The 13337-nt window shown below is 39.3% G+C and overlaps 1 protein-coding gene across 1 annotated transcript in view; it reads right to left on the reverse strand.

The window, feature by feature from the left end:
* The window catches only part of LOC103753888 (VPS10 domain-containing receptor SorCS1), a 191189-nt gene that overhangs the window by 79536 nt on the left and 98316 nt on the right, over positions 1–13337 (reverse strand). The window contains exon 5 of the mRNA XM_029958578.1: positions 12502–12575. Within this exon, the coding sequence (XP_029814438.1) occupies positions 12502–12575 (74 nt within the window). The remainder of the gene's footprint in view (positions 1–12501; positions 12576–13337) is intronic.

Raw genomic sequence — 13337 nt, forward strand, 5'->3', positions numbered from 1 at the left:
CTCCAGAGCTTAATCATCATGTGCATTAACTAATAACTATTATAAAAATGTTAACAATAACAAGGTTATCTGTGTCCTGATTAATCCTTAGCTTTGCTTGACAAAATCTGTAGCAATCCACCAACTAGAAAAGGTTTGGATTTTTTTGTTCTCCTTTTCTGGGAACTGAATTTTCAGAAAATACTCTAAGCCAGCATTGCTTTCACCTCTTCTCCATTTTTAATAAAGTTTATGGCAAGGTCTTATTCTCCTAAACATTCAACCTCCATTTAAAATCTCTGCTTCCTGACAATTGACACCAAGTGGGTGGTAAAGAAACACCTTCCTAGGGCATTTTTCTTATACCTGCCATCATCAGCAAGTTTAGAGCCAAAATGCTGGGCCTGCTGGTTACAATTCAGTTCAACATAGATAGATGCCAGTGACAAATAGGGCTAAAAAAACGGTAGAAGGACTAAGCTTACAATATGGCATATCTCCTCTTCAGACTTGTTTATTTAAGTGGGCTTTAAATACTGGGACTATTAAAATAGCCCACCTGGAACTGGGCTGAAGAACAGAAAACACAGTCCAGCTTTGTCAGTGCATTCCTCCTCCTGACCTCACACACCCCCATGGGGATGTAAACTCTGCAAAGAAACAAGGAATATATTCCATGAATTTGAGCACTTTGTCTCTTCAGAGACACACAACAATGGTATTTATCCAGCAAAGAACTTGTTGCCCTAGTTAAAGCATACGAGTCTACAGTTACGTGTTTTGTGATTTTCCTCCTCACAGTCCTATTCTGACCCCAAGAAAAACCTCTGTTGCATCTTCTCTAGCAAAGACAGCCAATTCAGAATGATATATCTCACTGATGGATGGGGTGTGATTGTCACTGTTACTTTCACTGCTGATATGAGCCATAATTTATATTAAAATCTTAGATGATTTAAGAGAACCATATAAAAATCAGGACTCATAAACCCCTGAAAGTTATAAGGCTACAGCTGTAGCTGTAGTCACCTGCATATTACTTTGTCTCACACTACAACAGCCAGTATTGGGACTGTAGAAGCTCCAGTTCAAGGCAGAATTAGGCCATCAGTTGTCCTAAGGATGTACAGAACAAGGATGGCTGAAACATGACTGGTGATAAACATTATTCATCTACTCAAAGGTTTCCTTTCCTTTGATATCTCCTAACACCTGCAACTTAGAAATGTGATGACAACGATGAAAACTTTTCTTCCATTTTAGGCAACAGTCCCAAAGCAGGTAACCCTAAAGACCTGAAATATGTTTATTATCTACCTTTAAAAACACAAATTACAGATAAACTATGAATTGTAATTAAAGGGGTAATTACAAGGGGATTGTAATTAAAGGTCCCGGGCAGCCTTCTCTTTGCCATTCCCTATTCTGAGCAAACTTTTGTTCATTATGTTGGCAGTTCTTTCTTCTCATCCATTTCTCAAATCCATTCTTCCCTTTCCGCATTCATTCTCAAAGACCAAACCCTCATATATCCACAAACTTTTCTTCTTGCCGCAGTCTATGTTTTCACTTTGTGGTAAAATGCCAGCATGCCCTTTGTCTGTCCCTTTAATCTCAGGCTTTTCGTAATACTCCCTGAAACTTCAGGGGATATCCTTGCAATACTTTCTGTTGAATGGTGCCTATTGTATTTTTGTGATTAACTTTTACTGTTTTGTTGCTATAATTGTCTGGACATTTTGAAAAATGAAAAAGATAGAAAAAAAAAGAAAAAAAATCTTTTGGGAAAATGAGGATTTAGAAAAGCTGAGAGGAGTGGAAGGCAATGACCTCACTGCCTTTACACTGGAGATGCTTACATTTTGAAAAATGTAGGACCCCCGCAGTCCTATTACAAAGTTGCTTCCTAAAATTTTAATCATCATCAAGCCTGCTAAGTAGTCATCTACACTTGAGAGCCTCACAAATCGATATCACTGGCTGCAGTGCAGTAATTGCTCTGAATGCAGATTCTATATCCACCGTGAGAAGCAGCAAAGGGAAAAGACCCCAAATCATCCTCTGGTTAAGAACTAGACTGAGCTAAACAAAAGCAGCCTGGCACTGCCCACTGCACAGTAAATGCTAGTTGGCATATTTCTGTAGTGACCAACCCCTTGCCATCTTCTCTGTCTGAAACATTTCTAAAACCTTGGCTTCCTTGGCCTGTCAGCTCTTCTGAGCCAAGAAAATTCAATAGAGACCCTGTTATCCTGGAGTTTCCACCTCTTCTATCTTTTTTCACTTCCAGGGACAAAAGCAATTGTTTATGGATGCTGGGAACTGATGAGGCTTGTAAGGCAGTCAGACCACTTAGAACTGCAAAAAGGCATCATTGTGAAGAAAGCAAAAGTTTCCATTTGGTGCACCTAATTTCAAACTACCATTTTTTCCTAAACAAAGAACTTGAAACACCACACAATAAGGACTGCATCTCAAGGGTTTGTGCATTCTGGAAAGTAGCTTTGGGTGCTTTTGGTTTTGGATAATTGACTTCAGACACAGTCAAACCATATCTGGGACTATATGCACAAGAAACTTTATGGCAGTCTTTCCATATGTATTCCTTGTATCATACATGCTCACAGCAGCCAAGATCAAAGATCTTTTAAGTCAGGCAATAAAAGACATTGTTATTTTACATAATCTTCAATGCAAATGGCCCAGAATGAAAGGCTGGAAGAATAGAAATGCTACTGTGTCCTTTTCACAGACAGAACCAGTGCGAATGTCCTTCATTGTTTACATGAGGACAGAGACATTATGCAGCTTTCCCATGTCTCAGAAGAAATGAACAAGTGCAGAATTAGGACTCCTATAACTATACCTCACCTTCTTTGGGGGATAAACAGGTATGACTTGTTCATGCAGCAAAGGACAGTTGATAAATGACAAATAACAGCATGCCTCTTCTAACGTGGATGGAATGAGACCCATACAGTTCTGGCCATTTTGAACTTATCAAAAATGACTCAGAGTAGCTCAGAAGTGGCTACAATGCAATACCAAACAGAAAACTGACACATTGCTTGGAAAATCCAGCCTGACTAGTCATTATTTAAAATGCTCATTTGCCTCTGTTGCATTCTGCAGATGACTTTGTTCTTAACATGTTACTTATTTTGAGATGTCTCCTGACCTTCAGCATTCCTTTTTCCCAGTCCCAATTTAAGCACATCCCTATTTCCACATATACTGCATGACACAAAAAGACTAACTAGCTGCAACAAGACAGGTGGAGGAGAATGTACTCTTAGAGATCCTTATGCCAAAGTTGTCCTATGAACATAAATATTCTAACAAGCTTTATCCTGTCACAATAGAGCTATAAAGTTGCTCTGTTCAGCACATGATAATGGCTTTGTAATTCAATTATTGGTAGAATTTGCCTTTGGGGATTTATCTTCCTTTAGCCTCAGCATCCATGCGAATCCCTTATCGTAAATCTTGCCAATGCAAAACCAGCTCCCCCACCGCCTCTGGGAGATATCCCACCACTTCATGTTAAAAAACAGACAGCTTATTTCAACTTAGTGAATGGTAGGTTTTTGTTTTTAAGGACAGAATGAAAACAACAGTGGATGATGCTCATGGAGTCCTCGGTAGCATCAACTTTTTGGTCCCACTGATGCTTCTGTAACACTTTAAATCCTAATTGCCATTCATAAAAATAGTAACATGTAGCACTGAACAGGGAGCTTTTTGTCCAAAGATACAAAAGCACTTGACAATCGACCTTTAAGTAACCTTCCCTGCATGCTACTGATTTGTTCAAGACCTATGGAAAAGTACGAGACAAGGAGACCAAGTTAGAAACAGGGGCTGAGGAAAATTTTTGTTCTCAGCTTTATGGATAAACTTCACTGATTAGTCAAGAGCACAGGGACCTCATTGATTTGACCAAGATCACACAGTTGCTGTGTGGCAGAGACAAAAATAGAGCTTGAGAGTCCTCCAGGTTCTTTTTCTTTTACTACTATATTGACTCCATGAGGACTTCGCAGATACTCTCTGCTCCTTTTTTGCTTGCAGAGATCAGTGAATCTGTCCCAGGAAGCTTAGTGTGGGAGGTAATTCTTGTGGTTTCTTTAGTTCAGTCCCTATTATGTGAAATTTCACAGATTTTACTATTCCTACTTTAAGGACTTCTTTCTAGCTTTAACTTAACCACATTCTCCAGATATGTTTTAAAAACAAAGGACCAGATTCCAGATAGGCATAAATCAGCACTTCATTTCTTCATATTTGGCTAATAAATCTGCCCTGATATTAATTTAATTATATTTTCCCTGCTACATCTCTGCTCTATTCTTTCCCACATTGTCCAGTCAGATGCAATCAGACACCATTTTGCGCAATTCAGCTGGCAGCCACTGGGCCAAATCCATCCTATGGTATGCTTTACTCAGTTTGTCACCTTTTCTCTAGAACTGACAGAAAATAGCAGTTAAGTGACTAAAGCCTAATTTCTCCTAGTTGTGCCACCTCACAGCACTGACAGAAAAACAGGTGGTTGTTGCTGCTAACACTAGAATAGATGAGCAGGTAAATGGGGGTAGTGGTGTCATTTCCAGGCCATGGGGAGTCCCTTCTACTCTCACCATCCCTTTTTACAGCCCTAGAGCACAATTATCCACAGGCTTCCACACCATGCTGTGTATACACCCCACAGCTTTGAGGACAGTAGCAAACCAAGCCCTCTCCTCTGCTGCAGTAACACCACAACTTTCTGTGGGAAGCTCCAGAGAGGCAACTTGGCTAAATCTCTGAAATAGATGGATGTGAATTCTCAGGGAGGTAGCTATCTATTGTTCATAACATTGGGTGGGAGGAATGTCTTAAAATAACAATCTAAATTAAGTGGATAAAATTCAGTTACTAGGATTAGATCCTGATTTTACGATAGCCCTCCTGTCCTATATCTCTTTTTCTCATCTTGTAGGAAACTTAAGACTACAATTTGGCTTGAAGGGAGAGAATGAAGAAGGTACCCCCTAGTTATACCCTCTGAACTCAGCTCCCTGATATCATAAACCAAACCCTACGTGACTTACAGCTTCTCTGCTGGTACAGCCTAATAGGATCACAATTTCCCACTGTGTTAAGACACATCTTGTAGTGCTGTGGCCCTGAGTCAGGAAGCTCTGGAGGAAGCCAGCAAGTCATTTAGAGCAAGAGTGCAAAGTCAACTCTGGTAACACAGTGTGCTACTCATTAAACCTACAACACAACACAGCAGTGAAACATTCCTGACACAGATCCAGATGAATCCACAGGTAGCTTAACTGTGAAACTGCTTCACCTTCTCAAGGTCTGTCCTTTATAGGTGCATACAGAGAAATCAGCTGCTTACCCCAATGCCCTTTGGAGACTGACAGGTTCCAGGTCCTGCAGAGCACTGCAGGCTACTGAGTAGCACCCAAATCAAGATTCTGAACCTCGTATACGGATGCTTGCCTACTTCTGCAGAACTTTAACGAGGGAAAGTGGATGATGGAGAGAAGCTGAAGCTCATGGGAGCCTGTACGCATTTATAAAGTATCTCTGGATGATTTTTTTAAGATAAATCTGCTGAACTGGGAAAACCAAAACACATCAACCTACACATCAATCAGACTGGGGCTCCTTGGTCTCAAAAAGCTTTTTCAGGTGTATATACCTATTCTCCCTATTCAGAACTGGAGGACAAGACTCTAGGGGAAGAAAGAGGGCAGTCAGGTAAACAGTCAAGATTCTGCTCAGTTCTGACTTTTTAGAAGAACATTCTAATTATTATTTTACACCCATCTCTAGAGTCCCCATGACATGCAAAAAGGGTTGAGAACCCTTTTTCACTCACATTGTGGAACTCTGCCAGACTAGGGATTTGGGACTGAGAAGTTATACTTTGCTCTGATGAATCCTACTTTGATTATGAGTTACAAGGTCTCTCAAGAAACTGCTGGGACCAGAGGATCTGGTTATTTTAGACTCAGTGGACCAGAGGGCTACCAATTGCTGCTGTGTGACTTCATAATTCTCTCAATCTTATCCAGAGAAGAAATCATGTATTTTGGATCTCAGTTTCTTAAGAACTAATCCTTATCATAAATCCAGAGTCTAACTGAGCTTTTAACAACAAGAGAAAGAGAATGCTGCATGTCTTTTTTCTGTCCTTGCTAATCCACATGGGGCTGGGGAGTTTGTAACTCTGGAAGCCAGACAGGAACAAAATCCTCATTCCCAAGATAAATCTGGGAGATTTCATTTGTATCACAAAGAAAGAGCTACAGATAGACCTTCAGTCTGACTTTCTCTCAAAGCCAAACTGGAAACAAATGTTTGGTGTTCAATGCAGGGAAATAAAAAAAAAAGAAAACTAAGGAAAATTTTCTATGTATTTCCATTTCTGGGTTGCCAAGTAACCTGAGGATAAAAAAGCACTGAAGTGCTGAAGCAGAAGGGCAGTGCTACAACTCTTGCTATTCCCCATCAGTCGGTTGCCTAATTCAGATGTCCTGAAAAGTGACATGGGTTCCTCTGGCATGTGCCCATATCCACCATATTTAAGCTGTGAAATACATAAATTTTTAATTAAATTTCTGGTACACTTCAACTCATAGAATATAGTTTGTGCGCTAGATCAAGTGGATGATTTTCTGGAGAGATTGTCACAATGCACTTTGATTGGCATCTTTCCCACCAGCCTCCAGCAGTTGCCCTGCAGTGATTAAAAGGTCTTGTTCAGCCATACACAGCATCATTTGTAAACAACCTAGATACTGTGCCATTTAAATTGTTTCAGCCCACCTGGGTGGGTGTGCAAATCTCACCAAGCCAAGATCTGACAAGAACACTGGGACGGTTTTCCCAGTTCGCTCCAACTGCTTGAATATAATGAAGTTTTTAACAGGGTTGTGACACCTTTTCTCCTTAATTTTCAGCTCTTTCAGCTGCTCCAATGAACACAGTCAGAGCTTTTAAAATATAGTCTCCAGCCTCCTCTAGAAAAGATATATACTCTATAATTATACTGTGAAGATTAACTTCCTTTCCCACTACTCATATAAGAAATACAAATATAGCCCTATCTACTCATCTGTCCTCCCAGTTGCTTACCAGTTTTTTTCCCCTTCAGTATGTGTGCATATCTTTGTATAATTTGAGGGGAAAGGTTGGTTGGCTGCTTCTTTTACAATATTTGTCTCCATTTGCTTCTCCTTCTTATCCTCAGAAAAACACAAGATGGAGTGGAGACCTAGAAACAGCTCTTATCAAACTGACACATGTTTAATTTCTTCAGGGAATCATTAACATCATGAAGTCATGACCCTACTGGAAATCATAAATGGTTTAGGTTGGAAGGGACCTTAAAGATCATCTAGTTCCCAATCTCCTGCCATGGGCAGGGACACCTTCCACAAAAGAGGTTGCTCAAAATCCCATCCAACCTGGCCTTGAACCCTTCTAGGGATGGGGTAGCCACAGCTTCTCTGCACAACCTGTGCCAGGGCCTCACCACCCTCACAGTAAAAAATTTCTTCTCAATATCTATTCTAAACCCACCCTTTTCCAGTTTGAAGCCATTACCCCTTTCCTTATCACTCCATGTCCTTGTCAAAAATCCCCCTCCAGTTCTCTTGTAGCCCCTTTAGGTACTAGAAGGGACCCTAAGGTCTCCCCAGAGCCTTCTCCTCTCTGGGCTGAACAACCCCAACTCTCTCAGAGTGTTTTCAAAGGAAAGGTGCTACAGCTCTCTGATCTTGAAGTATGGAGTTGTATTTCTTTTGTATTTCTCCCACTTGCTGGGCTGTGTGCAATACCCAAATAAGTAAAAAAATAAAATCAATACCATTGTATAGATAATGATTATAACTTGATGATATAATTTACTAGCTGGGCTTCTGTACTGTTCATTTTATGTTAGTTTTAAAGACACTTTTATTATTCGGTTTTATTTCTTCCCTCTCCCCCTCAAGTTTTTCAAGATTGGGTTTTGATTAGAATTAAAAAGTAAAATGTTTCATTTTGATTTTAAAAAATTATGTTTTCCAGATATTTTAATGAGATTTTCAACCTTATGTTCTTATTTTTTTTACAGACAGCTCCAATTGTGATACTTTGACTTACTGACTTTCAGAAAATAATTTCTGGTGGAAGGCATGACTTGATCTGAGGACTAGAATAAAAACCTGTCTTTTAATGAGCAATGAATGTCTGCATATATATTTTGGCCATATTGAACTATATGCACTTTGACCAGGTTTTTTGCAAATAATATTTGGATATTTGGATTTGCAAGTCACAAGTATCATTAGTGAACTTTGACTAGATGACTGGGCCACTTTAAAAAAAGAAGAAAAATGCAATGTAATTCCCAACATAACTGATTGGCCAATTGTGTTCACATTTGTATTCACTACAAATCAGCATCTTCACCAGCAAAATTCCATCATAGGAATGTACATCAAAAATGACCAAGTGTCACAAAAATAAACTCAGAAGTATTTAGATAAAGCATTTATCCAACTTTTTTAAACTAGGATCTACTGCATTCTCTTCCCCTAATGTCAACTACATCAGTAAACACTGTGCTATCAGCAATAATCCATGTTACATTAACTTGCTGTTCCTGTATTACCCTGATGAAGTATTTATCACTTAGAATATTTCTTCCTAGTAATTAGCGTATTTTCATAGAGCACAGTTCCAGAATTACCAAGTACCTTGATAACTTTCATGTATTTTTCTGTCACAGTACATTTAACAGCAAAATCTCAAGAAGCTGCCATAGAAATTATAAAAAACATGAAAACTGTTGATACAGTGCAGAACTGCCATGCCTCGGGGTTGTATGCAGTGTGGATTCTTTCATGTCTCCATCTGACACATAACGTGGTTGACTCTCTGAGTGGATTACATTTTCCTCAGTATACCACTTTCACATGCTTAGATTATGCAAACAGATATGTGATGGTACCCAAATTATAGCAATTATTAGAGATGTCTGTTTTATAGTAGTCCATCATTAAAGCCTGCCCAGCACAAATGTGTCTTCACAACCTTTTAATGAATTAGAAAATTACAGATCCCCTTTTTCTACACGTGTTTTATTTTGTTGTTTGGTGGTATTTTTAAGACAAGAAAACTCCAGTACCCTTTAATTTTAATGGTTTGAGTTCATCTGTTCATCTCTCACCTTATATCTACCTCCACAAAGTGACATTACATTTCTTTCATCACAAGTGTGGATGTCAGGCACCACTTGGAGCTGCAGGTGGAAGAGTGAAAAGGGAGAACAGAGGAGCTCTGAATAAACAAATATTCTATTTCCATGTTAATGACTCCTCTTAATGAGAGGATGCAAGAATACAAAATACATATTAGTTACAAGGAGCTGAATTGTGTCCACACAGAGTGTTTTCTCAGAGTTATGTAGTAGGCATTATCAGATTGCTTCAGTGTTTTCCTTCACGGGGTTAAATTTCTCTGGGGTAGCAGTAGAAGGCAGTGTTTCATGGAGCAGCCGAAAAATAAGCAAATAAAGAAGAAAATTCTCCTGGAAATATATATAAGAAATGCAGCTGTAAAAGACACTAAAAATTCTCTAACAGCATTTGCAGGTAGAGCCTTCTCAACACTAAAACTAGGAAGCCCAGTGGTGTTTATTCACAAGACTTAGAGTGACCCACAAACTATTTACAAGGCAATATGAGAAACTAAAATAGCAATGAAAATATCAGTGAGCAATAAGGAAAACGCATCTTTGGTTTCACCAACCCTTCAGATCCATGTAAAAGTCTTTAAAGTCTTCCAGATGACCCTTCCTATCAAAAGAAGCAGTGTAACTAAATGCAGGCCTTGCTTTGTGTTTTCCACTTTTAGAGAAGTCTTAGTTTAGACAGTATTGGAAGCGATCTGTATTAAAGCAACTCCTCAGCCTTCCTTAGATAACAGAAAATATCCCTCATTCTCTGCCCGTTACTGCTGTGTCCTGGTTGATTCCTTCCAACACATTTAAATTAGAGAAAGCACCAGCAACAGGAGAGAGTAACCCCACATTCTGCTTTTCTTGAAAAGTTGTGACTTAGGGACGTTTTACTTCACTATTTATTTCTGCTCTGAAGAATAAGTGAAGTTGAAGTCATTCTTCTGGCTTAACAGATTCATAAGACTGCATTTCTCCTTGCCAAAATAATTAAAGAAACCCCTACCAACAACAAACCATAGGGCACTGAGCAAGGCTTTATCCACCTTGTGCACCAGCACTAGATACAGAGATGTTGCTGCAGAAATTTGGATTTCAACTGTACTCCTGCACCCTCTTATATTCCAGTTCCCTTCTGCTTTCCTTGCATGGGGAGTCAGCAGTGGTCACACATTGAGTGCAAAGGGCTGCCCTTCTGCTTCAGCACTTCAGTGTTTCTTATCCTCAGGTTACTTGTCTGCACAGGAATGGAAGTGCATAGAAAAGCCCAGTGTTGCTCTCTGTGGGGTACAGGTTCTCAATTACACGTGCACAGCTCTTTTCTACTATAGATGGGTTTGAGAACAGACAGTGTCCATAGAATTGCAGTTAACAGTATTTTTTTTTCCAGAGTGATGATGGTCATAATAAGATGCAACACTGTCTCCCCAAGTTTGATTATTTTTACTTTTGATAGCAGAAGTACAGTCTAGGTTACACTGAGATGTGTTATACAAAGGACATTCTACTCAAGGTGAAAACACAGGCTTGCAGTTTCATGCTTTGTTTTTGGCTGTAGGGAAGTTAGATGGGTGGTTGCAACATCTTTTCATCTTTTAACTTACTCTTTGCCTTTGAAGTTCCAAGCCTGAGTTGTCTTATTTGTTAGGTTCTAAGAGGCCTTCAAAGTTTGAGCTCCATAGAAAGGGAAAATGATAATTTTCGTCATTATTTTTATTGCAGGCACCCATCATCTCAATTTACAATAAACCAGATCTGTAAGCAATGACAGGAAACTTCAAAAGGTTGGGAGCACTGTACAGAATATGGGGATACAGGGACAGTCTTTCCATCTCTCTGACCCTCTTCAGTGATTACAATTTTGCCGGACATCTCAAAGACTGGGTACCCAGATTTCTGTGACTGGGCTTTTATTAGCCCAGAAAAAAACAGATGTGTAGAGCTGTGTGTTTGCATCTGAAATTTTGAGACCCTTTTAAGAATTCTACAGGAAAGAAATACACACATGTCTGTCTACAGACACTTACATGAAAACAAGTTTAAGCCAAAAATGAAATTTAGCTTGCAAAAGCTTCAGCTAACACAGGTTCTGAGAAAGGATTAAATAGCAGGAGCAGCAAACAAAATCTATGGTATATCCTTTGCAGACTAAATATAAATTTAACTTTAGAAGTAAATTTGACCTAGAGCTCTTACATTTTTTATAAATTAAAAGAAAATATTTGACCGAACCATTCCTGAATCTTGATATGTTCAAAACCTGTGGGTTTGGCAGAAATTTATAGTTTAGAAACTACCATGGGGGTCTTATTTTAACCATTGGGTTCAGCTCCTCCTGATTTCAAAGCTTCTCTTTGAAAGGCATATTCACAAGATGTAAGCCCACTTCTGCTCACAGGCATACTGCTGCTTCCATGAAGAGTTGATGAGAAATCTCACAGATTTACACCAGTGTAAGCAAAAAGAGAAATAAGGTAAAATGCAAGAAAAACCTTATCTTTGATTTGGACTATATAATTTAAGTCAACTCATGCATTATGGATGCCTCGAATTCTATCACAGCCATGTAGGTAATGCCCCTAAGTGAATTTAGATACAAATCCTATGGTATACACTAATGCAGCAAAGAGTTCAACTTGCATTAGTGACAAAAAGCCCTGATACTTCTGCAAGGTAACTCTGGCATCAGACTTGCTAATGTTTTGCCATTGCCATAAAACAACTGACATTCAAAGATTCAGCAGGAGGAACTCACACATGGCTGATTCATACAGCTGGAAACCTGAATGGAAACACTGCACTGCTGCTTAGAAGCTTTACTGCAGAGTGATTTAAGCTCATAATGAAGAAGTGTGTGTGCCTTTAGTTCAATAGTCATTAACTTTCAAGGACTACATAGGTCTAACAGTAGTTAAAAACGTATCACCAGACACTAGAGGAATCTACTGCTACCTGTGGCAGAAATGCTGGTATCCTCAAAGATTCCAAGACTTCAGGCTTTGGCCCTTAATTGCAGCAGGATCAGACTGAACTCTTCACTCTCCTATCCCTAATCAATGCTTTCTTCAGACTATTATTCAGCATGGTTCAGTTGTGCATCACCCTTAGATCAAAGATCCAATTTTTGAGTGTCGTATAAACACACAATGCCCCTTTCATACCAGTTCTAAATTAATCTCAACAAATCAGCAGTGTAGGTTGCATTCAGCCATATTGCCTTCAAGACCTCATTTCAACATCTCTGTATGTATGGGGAAGTTGCATCTAGGAAATGAGGAAGAGGGTTTTGCTCTTACCAGTAGAATCTGTTTGGTGCAACTCCCTCATGAAGAAGCAGCCATCTTCTGCCAAACTCCACTGAACTGAATAACTGGGGACAAAAACAAGCAGTCATGAATCACAGTAAAACACAAAGACATCAGAGAAATTAACCTGAAGAACCCTGTATCACTTCTGAGACAGTGACTTGGGACTTTTACTTCTTCCAGACTCTAAGGGACACACCTGAGGCAGCCGAAAGGTGTCTGTGGTGCCTTTTATTAGCATAGACAATACTGAGATGTGTGATATGGGACACAACTGGTATTACCCGAGGAATCACTTCATGTGTACACCCAACAACCAGCCATGAATGAAAATTCATCATCCATTTGCCTTCCTCGATGTTACATTAGGAGGACATTCTCATTCTATTTATCAGTGCCATCCTTAGACAGCTTTTTCAATCTGGCACCAAAAATGTTCCAACATGTCTAAACTTCTCTTGCAGGACTGGATGAGTTTAAATAGCACAAGTTGCTTATAACACAGAAACCTATGATTCTCCCTCTGCTGTTGTCCTTCTCCTGCAAACAATGTGACACCTTCTCCTACTCTGGTTACACAAACAATATTCAAACACATCAATCATTTCAGAAAATATTTTCATGATAAATACCAAACCAGGTTGAGAAAGGTCAGCAAAAAGGCATGTTACAGGTATTAGAAATAGTTTGACATGTCTTTGTTGAATGATATACAAATGTTACTGTTAGAGAGCACTTGCAAACAGATGCTGCCTATAAATGCTGCCATCAGGTAATCCTCAGAAGGCCAGTAGAGAGAAGGATCACTTGGGTTCTTTTATTTCTTT

The sequence above is a fragment of the Manacus vitellinus genome, unplaced genomic scaffold (assembly GCF_001715985.3).
Source record: "Manacus vitellinus isolate BGI_N305 unplaced genomic scaffold, ASM171598v3 scaffold_15_pilon, whole genome shotgun sequence".
In the NCBI taxonomy this organism is placed as follows: domain Eukaryota; kingdom Metazoa; phylum Chordata; class Aves; order Passeriformes; family Pipridae; genus Manacus; species Manacus vitellinus.